Source organism: Pogona vitticeps, chromosome 6, assembly GCF_051106095.1.
Source record: "Pogona vitticeps strain Pit_001003342236 chromosome 6, PviZW2.1, whole genome shotgun sequence".
Lineage (NCBI taxonomy): Eukaryota > Metazoa > Chordata > Lepidosauria > Squamata > Agamidae > Pogona > Pogona vitticeps.
The window spans coordinates 29234368-29254095 of NC_135788.1; the positions used below are offsets into that span (position 1 = coordinate 29234368).

The following is a 19728-nucleotide window of genomic DNA, read 5'->3' on the forward strand; positions in this document are numbered from 1 at the left end:
AAAAGCCCACTGAGGGGCTGGAAATCTGAAGGGGAGAAAGGCAGAAACCAAGTCAAGCCTCTTTCAAGAGAGGGGGACTCAAACAGAGGCCTTGGTGGTAACAGCAGCCCTGGAGATTGGGCACAACCCCAAGGAAGAGAGAAGGGAGGTGGTTTATCCCTGATTATGCCAGTGATTGAAAGAGCCAGCGTGACAGGCGGCTGGCTGCCAAACCGAGAAATCTAGGGAGAGGGAGCCTAAGGTTCCTAGGGAGAGGACAAGGGTTTAGACAAAGGAGCCTGTCGGGGATGCTCAGGAAGTGTTGTCTGGGATGTCCTGGGCCAAGGAATCCCCGGAGGAAGGATTGAAGTCTCCATGGGAATGGGATTATATAAATCTTTAAGTAATTCAGCACTCTTCTGTTTATATACAGAAATGTCATAAAACACATATTTTCAGGCATGATTTAACAATCATGAGTAAGTTCATAAATGTGATTTTTAAAATTTCTTAAACATGTTGAGTGTTTTAATCATGTATTCATGTATTTTAATCAGTTTTATAGTTTAATTTTTTAATGCTTAATCATGTTTTTAATTCTGTTCTTTTTAATACCTTGAGCCACCTTGAATCCCGATTGTGAGAAAAGCAGCCTATAAATATTACAAGTGTGTGTGTGTGTGTGTGTGTGTGTATTCACTGCCCTAATATACACCTAATTTTCCCCCATTTCATCAACCCCTCCATAGAGCTGAGAAAGTGATTAACTTGTTAATATCCTAAAAGTGGCTGTCTTATTAAATCACTTCACAAAATCAGTAAAGGCTGCAGACTAAATAGGGTTGCTTGAGATCCATATGCCATCTGGATGCACCAAATGGCATATTAGCTCTCCTGGGGGCCCTGCTTAGCCCAATTCAGCCGTTTCCTTTCAGGCCGTGTAGACAAGCCCAGGCTCATCCTGGTGGATTTTGAATTATCTTCCACAGCTGGCATGAAGGGCTATGCCCAGACTTTTGGGGATGATGACATTATGTCTCAAATAAGACAGAACAGGAGAAGAAAGCAAGGAAGAAAGGAGGGAGCATGAGGTTCAAGGAGGAAGAAGGTAGGAATAATCAATATGTTAATAGCTTAGATGGCATGACGTATTTGAAAATAGTTACAACATACAATTTGAAGAAATTAGAAAAGATAATCAAGTGTAACGGTGTATCAATGGAGATCAATACCAAGATCATTCACATCTGTATTTCTGATAACCATGTTGGGGGTTGAAAGTCTGGCAGTTAAAAAAGCTGATAGGAAAAAAAATTGATTCATTTGAAATATGGTGCTGGAGAAGAGGTTTGTGGACTGCCAAAAAGACAAATGAGTGGGTCCCAGATCAAATCTAGCCTAAACTATCCCTGGAGGCAAAAACATTGAAACTAAGGTTGTCCTAATTTGGGCACATCATGAGAAGGCAGGATTCTCTGGAAAAGACAATAACTCTGGGAAAGGTAGAAAAAGCACGAAAAGAGGGAGAGCAAATAAGAGAGGGACTGAATCCCTAAAGGATCTACAGGCTTGAGTTTAGAAGGGCAACTGAGGACATGATAGATCGCTCATTCGTAGCATCCCTGTAAGTCGGAGACAACTTGACAGCACCTAACATATGATGTTTATGCACTTTAGAGATACAAGAGGCCATACTTTAGAATCCATAACAATTTTCTGTATAAGTGTATTTTAACTGGAACTGCCAACTGAATTCAGGCTTCAGTCTGTGATTATGTCTATCAGTTAAAAAATACATGGCATCATAAAATGTGATTTTCACTTGAACCAAATTTAAAATCTCATTACAACTGTAAAAATCACATAGGAACCCAGGTAGTTACCTTATTCTGAGCCACGAGAGCCCTCTTAGCTTTCCAGAGGTTTTAGAAAGGAGTTGTCCAGGCTTTTCTTGAAAATGTGGATGATTACGGTAATCCTCTGCCGCCTAAACTGTATCAAGACAAGGTGGGCCCCATGTCGTCTGTCTTGAGTGTGTTTTACAAAGGGCAGGATATAAATGTAATAATGCCTGGTGGTGGCAATAATTTGGATTTATCTCTCCAGCCACCTGAAATTTGCTTTAAAATACAAAGTAATCATGTTCAGGAACTTTTGTTTTTGTTGAAACCAGGCGCATGAGGAAATAACATGAAAAACAGAATGTACTGTATGCAATGCAAATGCTGTGTGTATGTGTGCCTCTATATATACCCATACACAGATTTAAAGAAAGAAGGGAGGAAACCTTTTTTTAAAAAAAAAAAGTCCTTACAAGAGTAAAGAGGAGGGGAAAAGAGGGGGAGAGGAGGGAAAAGAGAGAAGGGGAAACGAAAGAGGGGAGTGTGGGAGCGCAGGAGGAAGCGGTGAAGCACTGAGGGGCCTCGGAGGCCGCCGACTCCGAAGCGGGAGAGCTGAGGGGAAAACAGTACTTCGGGCGGCGCCAGGGCCAGGCCGGGGGGCGATGAGGTGCTGGTGGCGCGCCTGGCTGGTCCTGCTCCTGGCCTTCGCGGCGGGAGGGCCGCCGGTGGCGCGCGCGCAGCCCTCCAAGGTGTCGCGCGGCGTGGCCGTCCCTTTCATCTTCGACCCGCGCGCCGTCTGCCGGCCGCCCTGCCAGCACGGGGGCCTCTGCATCCGGAACAGCACCTGCTTCTGCCCCAAGGGCTACGAGGGCGAGCGCTGCCAGTATGGTTGGTATTTTTTAAAAAAGAAGAAGCGCGCGAGGGGGGGGGAAGGAACGTGGAGACGGTTACCCTTCGCTTCTTCGTTTCGGACTGCAGCACCTCCAGAAGGCTAGGTATCTATCTCAGCTGACGGAGCCTGGAAAGTTTGTAGAAAAGTAACTTTTTTCAAGCTCTGGGAGGGAATGGCACGGGGGCGTGCTTCCTGGTGCAGGATGCAGAGAAGGGTTTATTCAGGCCACCCGCTGTTCTTTGCGTCGGCTTCAGCCCTTTCGGAGAGACCAAACTAGCCTCTCCTGGGGCAGGGCACACCGCGCTGAAGTTTTAAAAAATAGCGTGTGAAAGAAGTAAACAACAACAGAAAATCTGGAAGCGCTTCCGGCACGCACTTCCAGGCCACCCAACAATCTTGTGTTGGGTTTACCAAGGATCCTTCCTACCTGCACCGGGTGGAAAGAAGCTCACGTGCCCTCAGGTTTGCCTCTTCCCTGGCCGACCTTTGCTATGAGGTTCTCCCCCCCCCCCCCCCCATATTGCTCGCATGTCCCCGCGATTGTTTGTCAGACGCATCTGGACGGTTGTAATCCTAAACCCTTTAAGGAGTAGAGACTCCATTGAAGACATAGGTAGATTCATGCTGGTTTTTTTTTTTAAAAAACTTTTTAATAGGGTTTCTTCCCTAAACTCCTGCTTTCTGTTTGCCATGTGTCAATGAGCCCTTCTGGAATGTGTCAGCCTCCTTCGTTGCCGTGATTATTTCCACCCAGGTGTCTGTCCCGTGATAGTCTTGAGAACAAAAAGCTTCTTCGCCTCCAGAAAAGATCCTTTTATGTTCTCATAAAGATCAAGCTGTCGCTGGGCTAGCAGCAGGTTCCTCCTCACTTGTTACACTGACAACAGGAATGTTTCTGGGTCTATATAAAGAAGGAAGAAATGCCAACCCTACAGCTTTTTGCTGTCTTTCAGGGTTAATGTTGGCTGTACTCCTTTGACATAGGGGTGTTGGGGGGTGGTGTAAGGAAATATTTTGTTTTGTCTGTTCTCACTCTCCCAACACTCAATTTGAGAGAGTGAGAGCAGACAAAAGAAAATATTTCTTGACCCACCATGTTGTTAGTCTGTGGAACTCCTTGCCACAGGATGTGGTGATGGCATCTGGCCTAGATGTCTTTAAAAAAGAATTGGACGGATTCCTGGAGGAAGAGTCCATTGCAGGTTACAAGCCATGATGGAGATGTATAATCTCTAGGTTTAAAAGGAAGGTACCTCAAAATGCCAGATGCAGGAGAGGGGTATCAGGAGACAGGTATCTAGCTGTCGCCTGTGCTCCCAGAGGCATCTGGTGGGGCCACTGTAAAATACAGGAAGCTGGACTAGAGGGGCCTTTGGCCTGATCCAGCAGGGCTCGTCTTATGTTCTTATGGGAACAGAACAAACTGCAAGTAACCTAATATGAGTTGTAAAGGGCAAAGCATAGAAACTGGCCTTTCAGATATTGCTGAACTACAACAACCATCATCCCTCAGTTTTGGCCAGGCTGACTGTGATTGAGGAGATATTGGGCCAGTTTGCCTGAAATGCCCTAATGCCCATGTTTATGTAATTTAAAGCTAGGGTGGTTTAAACATTAAAGTGATAAAACTCAACTCATTGAATAAACATAAACAGTGCGAGAATCAGTAATTTTGTTTTAAAGTCAGCAAAACCAGGCTATAAACACCACTAAGAATGTGAACTTCAAAAAATAAATAAATAAATAAATAAAAGCTCTGCAGTGTAAAGCCATCCTGAAAACCTGTTTTAAAATGCACAACTTTTATTGCCTTTTTCAATGTAGCATGTGTCCAATTTGACTGGAACGCTGCTGCAGAAAGCATAATAAAAGGAAATTACACCAGTTAATCAGGCATCATTGAGTCCAGGACAGAAATGTACTTACAGGGATTATCACAAGAGGGGGTCAAATATGAGAATCAGTGACTGCATAATTGAATTAGGAATACCATTTTGGAGAATAATATTTATATTATGCATGGTCTATTGTTGAAATGGGTGCTTAGGATCCAGATGCACTCAGTACTAGGAGGAGAGAAAGAGTAATGAACAAGAGGCTCAAAGTATGTCAGATGGACTTGCTGTTTAAAAAAGAGAAGTCCTGTATTTTTAATGAAAAAAGATTAGAGTGAACTTTCCACTCAAATGACCCCTGGACCTCTAGAGAGCTGCACCAAGACATTTTGCTGCCCGAGGTGTTATCTGGAGGCAGAAAATCCTACAAGAGTTCCTCTTACCATCTGTCAGTAAAAATTAAATAACAGTGGATAAAATCCTTTTGCATCGATTCACACCAATGGAATCCAATGATGTCACCCGCTGGCCGTGGTTAAGTTTAATGTACATTAATTGAAAGTTTTCTATCCCCTGTTTTAGGTTCAGATGCTCTCTAGGATTTCTTTTTTGCTCTGGCGAAGCCTTTGGTATTCTCAGGGAAAGGAAGCATTTAATCAACAAAACTCACCACTGGATCACCTCTGGCAATCCAGCAATTATGGTTGGCAATTAAAGGTTTCCTTTCCCTTTCCCAAAGGCTTCCCCAGGGGAAAAAAAAGAAGCCTTAAGGAGCCTTGGAGCCTAAAACAAGAGCCTAGGAAGCATTTGATTAATCTACATTGTACCGGCACCAGCTGATGCCATCATCAACTTCCACTGGTATAAATGTATGCCAAGTGGATTTTGATCAATAAATTAGATGACAAATATTTTGCTGCTGAGTATGGTGAGCTGGTAAGATTGACCATTAGACCAAACTATCAGGGATTCATAAAAGCATAAGGATTGGGGTGGGATAAGTCAGAAACATAAGCAAAAGACAGTCATTATGGAATAAAAGATATTAATGTAAAATTAAGTTACCGATAATTAATATCAGAATGAGACACTTGTGAGTGGGGAAAGAATAATTAGGAACATGCTCTTTTGTGTTAATGGACCCATAGAACTCTTCCAGGAATTCCCCAGATAGAATTTAAGGAGTTTCAGCCCACAAACACAAATCAGCAGAGCGCTGGATTTTGCCCCCCTACCCCCACGAAGGGCTTATACCAATGGTCCCCAACCTTGGGCCTCCAGATCTTCTTGGACTACAACTCCCAGAAGCCTTCACCACCAGCTCTGCTGGCCATGATTTCTGGGAGTTGAAGTCCAAGAACATCTGGACATCCAAGGTTGGGGATCAGTAGCTTATATTCTGACACTGTTTTTTCTGGCCTTTGGTTCCCATCATTAATTTCTATTTTTAAAAGTTGCTCGGGTGCTCCTGTGAGTTTTAATTCTTCAGGAGGCATCTTCTGTAGACCTTAAAGGACAGTGAGAATATGACTTCCCGCATCCTCCTCATGCAGGAGGACGTAGTCCCCCGCTATTACTATTCACATGATGGCAGGGAGAGTTAACCTGAGTGCTGGGAGTTATAGTATTTCTGCCCATTAGGTGTGGTAGAGGGCAATTTCCCAAGAACTCCTGCTCCCAGGAAAGACTACAGAATCTTTTTTTTAAAAAATAGCAACTTGAAATAAAAGCTAGAGAAGTGGATGCTTTGTCAGAGTTAGCCCTTTCTGGGGGAAGGGCAAAATTTAGCAACCGTAGATCGGTGTTTGTGGGCTGAAACTTCCAGAATTCTGCCCCTGGGGAATTTTTGGACAGTTCTGAGGACTGGTGTCTTAAGAACGTGAATGGGCTTGCTCTTAAAAATGATTTTGGAAGTGCAAGAGAGAACATTATTTGTTATAGTCAGCTTAAATCTTTGTGGAACGCAATTTTATTCGCATGTTTAATTCTTTGTAATTCATGAACGTTGATTCAATTAAGGTGAATGTTTATTCAGTTAAGAAAGTATTGTTCTCGGGTGATCATCCACAAGTATTTGAAATGTGTGTGGGTCAGTTGGTCACTGGTCAGTTTTTTATTTTTATTTATGCATTTATTTGTTTGCCATTTCAAACATTTTTTACTTTTATAAAGCAAAAAACATGGCTACACTTTATAGAACGCTGCAAGTAAAATCGTAGTGGTCGACTAAATCTCAGTGGAGTCTGTAATGGAGTCCAAAGGGGAAAATAAACGGCAACAGTCTTACTGAAAATTGTGTGCAGATAGCAAATATATGGATACCCGAATGGGCTCATGAATGATTCATGCGTGAAGAGCCTGCTAAAGCTGTCAGATAATTTGTTTGCATGAAATCATCACAGCACCCGTCCTTTAGGACGCTCCATTTTCCAGCTATTTATTTCCTTGTGTTGCAGACCCTTCTTTTAGCTGTCAGTCACACAGACTCCCTCCGAATGCACGAGGAAGACTTGTCTTCTCAGCAAGTTTTCACCGTAAGCCCGTCTTTAACATGGATGAAAATTCTGTTTGGTATACGAAAGCCATTTGTGAAGCAAATGCAAAGGAGGTGGAGGATGATTTATCTCTGGGAGTTTGCTGGTGTAGGAAAAAATGAGAGAAAAGTGGAGTTTGAGGATATAATCAGTTTTAAGTGTACAAATGGTATTAGTTGTAGAGTGGAGTTCCACATGGCTTCCAGCCATAAATCAAAAAAGCATCCCAGGATCCCATAATGGAGGTTAGATGTGAATTAATGGCTTCTGTCAGTTCCTGCCCCCCCCCCTTTTTTAAATAATCAAGCAGTCTGGAGCTCTGAAAGAGACCCAGTTCCTTTAGAAAGGCTGTATGGCCTTTCTGGATTTAGAGTTTATCTTTTTTCATGGTGCCTACTACCTTACACCAGGTAGCTGCCATTCCTTTTAAAGTAGCCTTTTATGTCTGGATTGGCTACTGAAATACCAAGCCTTAACCATCAAATACTGGATTTGGCTCAGTGACCTCCTTTTGCTAATTCTGATTCCCTTCATACATCTTTTAAAATCTTATCTCACTTTTTTTAAAATTTCAGAGTCATAATTGCTGGTATTGAATACAATCGGTTCTGGTAATTTTATTCCTCGGTAAGTGTGTCTTCTGTGACTCCATGGCCCTGTGTTCATGTGATAAGAAAATTCTATCTTTATTCTAGCCATTTTACAAACCAAACTGGCTGATTATATTTGCCATTATTGAGTGTACACCATGATTCATATGAATTGCTACTCAATCTACTGTGTATATAACAGATTCATTGGTAGGCTTTCCAAAGCAGCAGAAGCCTTTAGAGTTATCTGTTTCCCTCCAACAGGACTGTTTCATCCTAGTTTCTTTTCTTTTTCTGTGTCTCTCTGTTTTTGATAGCAACGTGTTATCCCAAATGTAAAAATGGAGGGAGGTGTCTCAGACCAGGAAAATGCAGATGTCAGCCTGGCTATGGAGGAAGATACTGTCATAAAGGTGAGTTAATCTTGGCAGTTTGCAAATCTGTGAAGGGCAAAATGTAGTCTAAATTACACCAATGCACAACATAAAAAAGGTAGCTACAGTTGGAGGGAGTTTGTCAACATTGTTAAGAGCATTCACTCTCAACAGTTATGCCATGTAACACTTGCCTATCATGAATTCAAGTAAATTGGCCATCATGTTTTGCTCTAAAAGTCATAGTTGCTGGCATATTTAGTTTTTAAAAAAGCTATACTTTGGAAATAGAAACATTGCAATCAATCAATCAATCAATCAATCAATCAATCAATCAATCAATCACCTTCAAAATCACTACTGAAGTGGTGTTTTAGATGTAGACAGTTAACTTATTATATTGGAACAGGAATGATTTTACCAGTCATTACATTCTTTTGCAAAATAAATGTCCGCAAAAGAAATTTTACCACCCACCCCCACACTTAAAATATATAGGCAGTACCACTGAGGCACATGCTAATTCCAAGATCTACATTAGCTTTACTTTACCAAGTGCTGCTTCGTGCGAATGATCAAACATTAAACAAATAAAAAATACTAACAGTTGCAAATGCTGTTTACAAGAAGCATATGAATTGGCAAGAATCTTGACAAGAGACATGTGTGTCTCCTTTGTTCTGTCATCTGTTACTAGTTTGTTTCTGGACCCAGTTCAAATCATAAAATAATGAGCTGTACATTGGTAAGGATCAGGAAACTAAAGGATCATCTTCTGTCATATGGACCTGCTACCCAAGTTCATAGGGTAGAGACCTTGTTCCATCCTCCACCAATATCTGTTTGCCTCCCAAACCAGTTCTAGATGGCTTGGAAGCCCCTTGGAGCTGGTTTTTGGGTGGCATGGAAGACTGAAAGGAGCAGGGGAGGGGAAGAAAGTCCTGAGCATTTTGTTTTGCAGAGCACCGAATCTCTCTCTCTCTCTCTCTCTCTCTCTCTCTCTCTCTGTGTGTGTGTATTTTCTTACCGGTACAGTGGGGTCTCTACTTAAGAACTTAATCCGTATTGGAAGGTGGTTCTCAAGTTGAAAAATTCTTATGTTGAATCTGCATTTCCCATAGGAATGCATTGAAAACCATTTAATCCGTATCTGCTCTTTTCCGTCCATAGAAACTACAGTGGAACCTCTACTTAAGAACTTAATTTGTATTGGAATGGTGTTCTTAAGTTGAAACGTTCTTAAGTTGAAGCAAAATTTCCCATAGGAATGGACTGAAAACCAATTAATCCGTTCTGGCTGTTTTTTTGTTATGTAGAGGTGCGTTCGTACATTGAAGCATTAGTTCCCATAGAAACTAATGCAAAGCTGGTTAATACGTACTCTACCACTAGGGGGAGAATTTTTTTTAACCTAAGATGACCTAAGATTAAAAAAAGAGCAGGAAAGGTTTTTGTCCTGTTCTTATCTTGGATTTCTGTTCTCAAGTAGAAGCAAAATTTAGCAAATGGAGCTGTTCTTAAGTTGGATTGTTCTTAAGTAGAGACGTTCTTAAGTAGAGACCCCACTGTATAGCAGAATGTTGAGGTCAAAATATTTTTCATACATAATAGAGAGCATGTTATTGCAAAAAAGCTTTATATCCATCCTAACCATACAGAGCCTGGAGGAGGCAAAGTATTTGGGATTCAACATTTTGCTGAAGTGTTGCTCTTGGTAATCTTTGTCTTTTTCTTTCCAGTCAGCTGTGAAGGAGGATGTCAGAATGGTGGGGAATGCATCTCAGTCAGTGGAGTAGTGAAGTGTCTTTGTGCTTCAGGCTGGGCAGGATCAAGATGCCAAGAAGGCAAGTACTCTTCAGTTACGGTAGTTGTGGGTCACAGTTAGGGTGCAACCACATAGCGAGGGAAATGCAAATTCACTTGCATTCACTCGCTGTGAAGTCACGCCAGGGAATTTGAGTCTGTTCAGTTTAAATGACTGCACTTAAGTTAAGCTGCTTGCAGCTCTTCTTACAGCTCTGCAGGTGGCGCTCCTCAAAAACTTCACAAATAAGCAATAGGACAGGCTTTTTCCTGTTTTGTTGTCAGCTTACGACTGGGATGTTAAAATAATAAAATAAACTAGAGTGTTATCCAGGAGGAGAAGCTTTAAAAAAAATAAAGAAGAATGTTGGAGAAATGATTTGATTTTTTTTTAAAGTGGGTCTGTTGTGGGGAGGAAAAGCAACAGATTGGAGGTGTGGGACTCTAACTGATTTGCATTGCCCATTGCATTGTGCAAGCAATGAAAAAAAAATGTGAATCAGACTGCTTCAAACCTGTAGCATTTCCCACCTTTTTTGTTAATGTGGTTGGCCACCTAGACACCATTCTTTTTCTAACATAGAGGTGAGTAGATGCAATGACAGATACATACGTGTTGACTTGCCATTCTGTAGTGGATTCAGTGGGTCTACTGTATTTGAGACTAGCGAGATTGGCTTTAGGTCTTATTATCTCATATTCCTCTTTATCAGGTCGTTTTGTTTTGTGCATGACAAAAGCTAGTCAGTCTATAGCATTTGAACTGTAGGCCAAAACATCTACCAACAATAATTAAGTTAAGTAGGACCACAGTATCCACAGGGGATTAGTTCCAAATCCGCCCATGGATGCTGAAAATTGTGGAAGTAGGGAATGCTATACAAAGCATGATTTGCGGTTCCCTCTAGTGGCCAGTTCTGGTAAGTACACCATTCTGGTTTTTTAAAAATTTTAGTATTTTAAAGCAGCGGAGAAGTGAATCTGCAGATATGGGGGTCCTACTGTAACTATATTTGAGAATAAACAACTAAAGCAACAGGTGTTAGTCTGTTAATTTTGTGCAAAGGTAGCAAAGAGTGAGCTGGCTGGATAGCTCAGTGAGACAGAGCACCTGGTTATGGAGTTAGAGGTTAGGAGGAGTTTAATTCCTCACTATAATTTGCAGAAGAACCACCATGCTGTGTGGTGTTCAACAAATGAGGCAGTCAGAGCACCTCCAGAAGAAGGGAATAGTAAACTATTTCTGGAGACTGTGTATTTAGGACACAGAAAAGGGCTGCCATAAACTGGAATCAGCTTGAATATATATTACAAATATGGCTAATTTTAATGATTATAGGTTATGTTTCCTTGTCCTTCCTCTCTTCCTCCCTCCCTCCTTTCCCTTCCCTTCCCTTCCTTTTTTGCAGCTGTTTGTCCTCAGGGATGTCGGAACGGAGGTGCTTGCGTAGCTCCTGGCATCTGCAGCTGTGCCACTGGATGGGTTGGTGGGGCATGTCATTTAGGTGAGTTACATTTCTTTATGCCAAGACCTTTTGATTTATGTAAACTAGAGATGAGATACTCGTATTCATCTTCTGGGAGAGTGGATTACAAATATCGCCACCACAGGTGGCTGGGCCTTTTGGACCCACCTACAGAACCAGCTGCTCTCCTTAACGTTTGCGGAGTGACATGCAGAATTAGCCAATCGCAGAAGTAGCCCAACCGGTGCTTCCCTGCCTCCCTGCACTCCTGATCACTCCAGCGGGGAGGCGGGATGATGAGTCGACCTGCTCAGCTGCTGAGTGGTCAGCCGCTCAGGGAGGCAGGGAAGTCGCCCGGTTGGGCTACTTCCGCAGTTGGTGCGGCATGAACGAAGACGGCTGTATGTGCCACACTATGAGCAGTAAGTGGACCAGCTGGTTCTGTGGGGTGGATCCAAAGGGCCCAGCCACATGTGGTGGCAATATTCATATTTGTCCCCCCAGGAGACAAATATGAATATCCAGTCTCTAATATAAAACTTGATGCAGGGGATGTCTTAAGGCAAGCTTTTTACTGTGCTGCCTGCTTTTGGAATTTAGCCATGAATCCAGACAGTGGCATCTTTTGGTTCAAGAATATATTCCCCCCCCACTACATCCTTCATCTTTTTACTTTCCAGAAAAGATAAGCTGAGGAGGAAATGACTGAGGAAGTACACCGGGTCTTTTGACCCTGCGGCCATTATTTTCAACTTCTGATAGAATTATAAAGGAAATGTTGTGCTATCTGCACCTACATTTTCCATCTCATATCCCATGTTTGCACAGTGTCATATAAACATAAACATAATTCATGTACAGTGGTGCCCTGCTAGTCGCTTACCCCGCATGATGTCGAAATTGCTTGATGATGACTTTTTTGCGATCGCTATTGTGATCGCAAAACGATGGTTCCTATGGGGGAAATCCGCTTTACGTTGATTAGGTCCCTGCTTCGCGAACCGTTTGTTCGCTAAACGATGATTTTTCCGGCTCCTCAAAATGGCTTCCCTTTGCAAAATGGATTCCCTCCCTTCGCAAAATGGCTGTTTTCCGGACAGAAGCTTTGGAAGACAGCAATTTTAAACAGCTGATCAGCGGTTTTCTATGGGCGATCTTCACTGGACGATGAAGTATTTCCCCATTGGAATGCATTAACCGGTTTTCAATGCATTCCAGTGGGTTTTTTTTCCTCATGACGAAGATTTCGCTTAACAGCAATTTTAAAAGAATGGATTATCGTCGTCATGCGGGGCACTACTGTATTAGGAATATTACCTTAATTATTATTTCTTTAAAAACAAGGATATGGTGACTTTAAGTATGATACCCAGGGTGGTGTAGTGGACTGAGTGATGGAGTAGTACTCAGGAAGCCTGGGTTTGAATCTCTGCTCAGCCTTGGAAGCCCACTGGGGGAATAGAACTGGTAAAACCAGTCCTTAAAAATCAAACCTTGAAATCCCTGTAGTCTGTTCCACCTTGATGGCACTTAACAACAATACTCTGAACAGTTACTCTGATTTTTTTTTTGTGGATTAATCATTTTTAATGAATAATGAATGGAATAGAAGTACAGTAAGACACCCTTATCCGTGGAATCAGTATCCACAGATTCCTTTATCCACTGTCTGAAAATATTAAAAATATTAAGAGAAAAATCCTAGAAATATATATTTTTAAAGATTAAGTTATCAGAACTGGACACTAGAGAGAGCCAGAGATCATGCCATGAATAGTGTTTGTTATTAAAATAGTGTTGGCTATAGTCCACTTTTTCAGCATCCATGGTGGGGCTTAGAACAAGCCAGTTCCCCCTGGGTACGAGGGTGCAACTATAGTTTGAAATCCTCTAAATCCTTTCGATTTAGAGTATCACAGAAAAACAAATGGCCCAAACAAAATCATACAGATTATTATATAATTACTTGCTTTTAGCAAAACCTCACCTAAATCTCAGGTTCAAGCAGATTAGGTTATTTTATGCTTCTCTTACTTGCAAAGATTAAGACTAGGAAGTTGTTGTACAGTTCAAGGACACTGATGGAGTTGTTAATTAATTAATTAGTTTAGTTTAAGACTTAGTTGTTTTTTGACAAGATATGTATTTCCAAAAAGAGGAAACTGTTGCTGGATAGGCATAAACCACCAGGTTTTCAGTAACACGAAGAGCAGAACCTTTGCAACCACAGCTCTGACAAAGTTCTTTAAGATGTATCCTCCTATAATTTAAAATCAGACAGTCGAGCCAAGAGAGAAACACATAAGCTTCTTCTATGCAATGCTGAATTTGTAGTGCTGGCTGTTGTCCTTCTCTGTCAAATTATTTTAAATTCATAGTAGTTTCTCACAGCATGGGGCTTATAAAATTCATATTGTGAGAATGTGTGATAGACAAGAATGTTGTGGTATATTTCACTGATATTATTCTATTTCTGGAAGGATGGGGTCTCAATACCAAGGAATGGTACCATTAGTAGATGAGCCAGGCAAGGAGAATCCAGAAAACAAAGCCAAAATCAAATACAGAGTTGTTATTGTTTGTTGTTGTTATTAATTTGATTTATATACCGCCCATCTGGCAGCCAGGGCCACTCTGGGCAGTTGTTGTCAGAGTTAAGAAAAACCCAGCAGGAGATTTCAAAACCTGATAATTTAGGCTCTAACTAAGAGGATGAGATGGCTGGACAGTGTCATCAAAGCTACCAACATGAATTTGACCCAACTCTGGGAGGCAGTGGAAGACAGGAGGGCCTGGTGTGCTCTGGTCCATGGGGTCACGAAGAGTCGGACACAACTAAACGACTGAACAACAACAACAATCTAGTTATAAACCACATGCACGCAGGGAAATTTCCAATGGGGACATCAAGATTATACATGGGGGGGGGGAGTCACAGCAAAAAGCAGGAAACAATGAATACATCAGTCAGCATGATCTGGAGCTCAGGGGAGACATTGGCTGAAATCCTCTTGTTTAGCATAGCAAGTCACAACTAGAATAGACCCATTAAATTAGTAGGGAATGACGATTCACCTCCTCCATATGTTCCATTGATTCAATGGGCCAACTCTAATTGTGATTTACTACACTAAGTGACAGGATTTCACCCTAATGATCCCAAGGCCAAGGCTTATACCTCTGAGCAGCTGAGGTCCCACCAAGATCTCAGCTGCAGGAATTTGGACAATTGGTGTCTCCAGGAGGAGGAGTTTTTCTTGAGGGAGAGGCTAGAAGAAGCGTCTACTCACAAGCATTCTCCTTTACAGCTGCCTGGGCCTGAAGGAAAAAAAAAAGTAGAAGAAGAGTTCTCTCATGGGGCAGTGACAAACATTGTCTTCATGATATTTGGAAGTAATTGTGATCTTGACAAGTATACTGTATGTACTGTGTAACTGGTTTTTCTCTCCCAGCATTATGTAGGCTGCCTTGTCACCATGGAGGCAAATGTATTGCTCCAGATGTATGCAGATGCCGTTCACCGTACTCTGGCATGCAGTGTATGAAGAAAATAAAAGAATGAAATATCCTTTACTGAAGATGAGATGCATTATTTGAATGGATAAGCATTGGGAGAAAGAAGAATTTTTGCCTAATGCCAATATTAAATCATTATTGTTTTAAAAATCCGATTATATGTTAAAAGAAAGCTCTACTATACCAACAGGCTTTAAAATAATCCTGACAGTATCAAAATAGCTAAAAGTGCATCAAAGTATGTGTAAACATGAAATTTGGATACAGATAGCTATTTGATGGCTCATTTTAGCACATTTTACTTCATTTTAATTAAATAAAGCATGTTTTCAAAAAAAGAGAAAACTACCTGCTCTGTCAGTTCCCCATGCCACTAACAGAATGCATTTGTAAAAATTATTATTTAATGAAGATAATCTTGATTTCCAAGCTCTGCTTCAGCATGAGAAATATTCCTTGTGCAAAACATGATGGGTCATCAGGTATTTTGTGCTTGCAGTCTTGTGTCCAACACAATGTGGTCCGCATAGCGTGTGTGTATACTTGATTCTTGATGCTGCCACTGTGGAACCTGTTGCAGAGCTTGGATGCATATCCAGTCATTCTGTCCCCACCAATTCTATGTGACTTCATGGGCATCAGCAGGCTTGCAGTGCTGACAAGTATAGGGAACTTCATCCTCTCTCTGGAACTACTGTCAATGATTATTTCTCTCTGTATAACTTACCATGGGCAACACTTTCTTATATATGACATTCTGAGTTTGGGATAAGAATTCTTATTTTAAGTAGCCATGGGGAATATGTGTCATATTCAAGGACAAAAAAAGAGGAAAGCCCTGCAAGATCAAGCAAAAGGATCAGCCATACTTAGTTCATTACCTTTGTACCTACACATGAAGATCATAAGCAGGGCAGCAATTATTTGGTGCTGTTGTAACTATTCGGAGACTTTGCTGCCTCTGATCCTGGAGGTAGTATATGGGCATCATGGGTGAGAATGTGTTGTGTCACCTTGAAGTCGTTCCTCCACGACTTATGGCTACCTACTAGTCCTTAAGTGATTGTTAACTGGGGAGAAAAACCCTGGAAATCATGAGAGGCAAGGGTTTTCTTCTGGTTTAGTTAACAACACTGAAGCAGTAATTACAGTGTGCAAGCCTTTAGAAATCTAATTCTGAAATTGCCACAGCACTAGACAAACATTTAATATCTAATGCTCTAATTAAAAGCATGGATGCTTTGCCATTTACAGTTGACTGTGAGGTTTCTGCAAGAATCAGTTAAGCTTCTGCCATTAGCAATTGTTGAAAAACATTGTTTGAATTCAGCACCATCTGCTGGCTATTCACTTTTTGCTTCTAGACGCACATTGCTCGGTACCACCAAAACCTTCAGTTTCATTCATATTGAGCCTGAGTTCTCTTGCAGTGTCTTATTCGATGTGTTGCAATGCCAAAGCAATGTTAGAGACAGACAACCTACAAAGATAGTGTTATGCAGCTGATTTAACACGGTCTGTGTCATAGCAGCCTTCACACATGACATAATTGCACTAAAACCAGATTGAGTCAATATTGCAAACATGGTAGTTCTCTTTCTCTTGTTTTAAAAAGAAAAATATGCAGAATTCCAGATTGTTAAACTGCTCATCTAAGCATGGAAAAAATCATTGCACATGAGGCGGCATTTCTGTGTTTAAGGTTTCTCCTGGGTGGATGAATTGCTTCTAGAAACTGCTGGCTGCAACCTGGAAATCTAAATGTGTCTATCTTGTGTGCAAGGTATAGCTATACCAATTTAAAGTGGAAGATAAGAATGAAACCTGATTACATGAAGTGGCTTTAGTTGTGATGGTGCAAATGGTAGTTTGTGTGCCTTGCTGTCAGAGTTATCTTCCTCTGCATTTCTCATTATTTTACCAAGTTGTTTCTATGAAAACCAAACTAAACAGTGACATGGTTTACATTATTATTTCGGACCTCAAGGACCGGATCGTAGCATCTCCTACAAGGCCACTTGTTACAACTGACACGTCAAATGGAGTTTCGACCACCTTTCCTTATAGCTAGTCCTAATCTTCTTGTTCCTTCTTGTTGGTTCACCTGGTGCCTTTGAACATCCAAGGAAGGATTTGAATGAGGAGTTAAAAGTAGTATTTTCTCCACATATGTTTCCTTTCAGTCTGGGTTGTTCTGCACTCTTGGTTATATCATTAGGCTAGCAGAAAAATTAACCGAAGTGGATATTTTTTCCATCCAGAGTGGAATAACTACTAGCATAAATAAAAAGTAAAGCAATATTTAACTCCATTTTATAATGCATTTTGGAATGGTTTATGCAAATACCTTGTGGAATAGTTTGCAGGCTGGCTTGCACAAAGGGAAAATGTTGCCTTTTGGTACTTCCCCAAGGATAAAAATGGAATTTCTAAAGGCAATAGAGTCTGTGCTGGCAGAAAGATGGAACTGGATAAAAACTGAAGCTCACAAGGTATAAACATGTATAATGGCAGAAATACCAATGGCAGGATGGTCCACTGGACTCTTGAGAGGAGTCCATTGAAAGCATCTGCCTCAACCCTATTAAACACACATTCACTGAAATGGCCACAGATCTTCCGTGAGCTTCTTGCTTAGCACAGGAGAAAAGAGCAGTTAGTCATACAAGGGTGATCCTAAGGCAGTGTTGGGCTTTGTGCATAGATCTGTCAGATCCAAGTGTGGCACAGATACTGGAATCCTCACATCTAAACCTACAAATCCCTACTCAAATGGAACCACTTAGCTTTAAGACTTGACAAGAAGTTCAACATTAGTTCAAACTTTTGTAGCAAACCTGGAATCGAAAAATGAAAAAGAAAACTTAACTTTGACTCTATTTCTGACATCCCCTTAGGCAAGCCTTTGCTGCACATTTGTAGTGCCTTTATATTCATAAGAGAGCAGCATAGCCTGCAGCCTTCATCTTTGGAGCTTGTAAAATGTCACGCTTGCATCAGACTTGTTCCAGTGAGATTTTCAAGAGAAAGTCACCTTATCTCCTTTTGCACGAAAATTATGCCAAGTTGCTTATAATGAGATGATAAAAGAAAGTTATAAATGTGAATCATGTCAACCACCTGTGTGTAAAGGACAACAACAACAACAACAACAAAAGTATGTCTGGGAAATCAGACACATTTTAGAGTAATACTTTAATGAAGGATAATTTACTGGGATTTTCAGCATTGTAACTTGTACTCAGTATCAGTCACAAACTTTTAAAATAGTAATGTATATGATACAAAATGGAATAAAGAAAAATGGTTGAAATTCTTCTTGTGGAGCCTACTATGCTGTTTGCCTGAATGAGTGGAGCACAGCATTTATGATGAGGGTGAATTTAGCCCTCCACATATAAGCCCTGCCTGCTTTGGTTTATGGCAGCAAGTGCCTGCAATGAAGGGACAAGGTTCCTTGAGAAAAGGCCAAGACAGGGCACCGAGAAGAACGCAGATGATGCAGAGAACAGTCTTAGTCTAGTGCCATTCTGAGTCCATAAATTACTAATGTAGCTAGCTAATAGCCCAAAGAGGGAGCAGCCAGAAGCAGAAGCGATGCCACCAACAGTCCACGTTAGGTTGAAAATAAATCGGGCAATCATACAAGAAAAGCTGAAGGCTAAACTCAGGATCAAGGACCCTGCACAAGAAGGACTTGGGCTTCATCAAACTTGGTCTTGACTGGGCATGCATCTGATCGTGGTGTGGTTACCTCCTTTTCCCAGCTGTCACACACTTCAACTTGACTGTGCTTTCTTCTAAAGCCTTCATCCCTCGGTCTGAGAGGTCACCCCTCTTCAAAATCTCCTTTATCACTTTAGAGGTGATGGATTCTCTCTGGACATCCAGGTTCTGCCTCTGTGTCTTTTGACTCTGGGACAGAGCTGCCGGCTGGGTCTTCAACTCTTTCAGTTCAGGTTCCTTCCTACTAAACTAGATTGTCCTAGCCTTTCACCATTGAAGAATACTCTACCAAGCGATCCCACTGCAAGCCACCTTGTTGTACGTGAGTGTGAGGAGGTCTACAGAGGATTCTGTAAATGTGTTGAGTTGAACAAGCTTACTGTGCTCTTGTGATTGGAAACCTTGCTGCATCAGGGTTCTTAATGCTCCAAGGTCTAAGGCAGTTCTAGGTAGTGGAAATACCTAGAGGTGGGACATTTGCATGCCTATATCCCTACCATTTCACATAAGCAAGACAGTCTTAATCTTTTGCTTCCTCTTTTTTTTCTTATGAACTATCAAGGTGCTACTGATTTAGAGCAATCCTATGAATTAATGACCTGAAAAAAGTCCTGTTGTTAACAGCCCTGCCAGGGAATTCAAACTGAGTATCTTCTTTTCTTTTTTCCTACTGCCCTGAGCCTGACGGTTTCATAATTAAGAAAGCAAGGGAAGACAAGCAAGAATGTATAGAGATGTTTAATGGGTTTTGGGAATTTAACTTCTTGAAGACCTCATGTCCTATTCAGAATACAGGAGCGCCTGAGATACGAGGGTATCTCTATCCAGAGTTAAGACACAATTGAGTGTCTTTTCCAAGGGAAAAGTCACTATCGAGGAAGGAAGAATGTCTCCGGGCTACCTTGAATAATCGTTCAAATAACAATGATAATCGTTCAAATAACAATGCAGGTTTTTTGAAGTTTTTGGGCTATAATACATATTATTCTTAATATTCAAGGTGTGATAATACCATCTGAATTATTAAACTTGCAAAATACAACAGATTCATTTCGAGCTGGTTTGTAGCCCCACCAGTTTGATTTGTATCCAAATATTTTAAAGTATTTGTACATACAGTATCTGTATTTGTCTAAATGTGTGTGTGTGTGTGAGAGAGAGACTCAGTACCA

General features: G+C 41.2%; 1 protein-coding gene across 1 annotated transcript; it reads left to right on the plus strand.

Moving 5' to 3' along the window:
- Positions 1–2318: 2318 nt before the first annotated feature.
- On the plus strand, positions 2319–15175 carry LOC110073249 (uncharacterized). Its single transcript, XM_073003243.2, has 5 exons — positions 2319–2708; positions 7989–8084; positions 9785–9889; positions 11258–11353; positions 14767–15175. Exons 1-5 carry the CDS (start codon positions 2483–2485, stop codon positions 14874–14876), a joined length of 633 nt encoding a protein of 210 aa, XP_072859344.2. The 5' UTR covers positions 2319–2482; the 3' UTR covers positions 14877–15175.
- The last annotated feature ends 4553 nt before the right edge of the window (positions 15176–19728 follow it).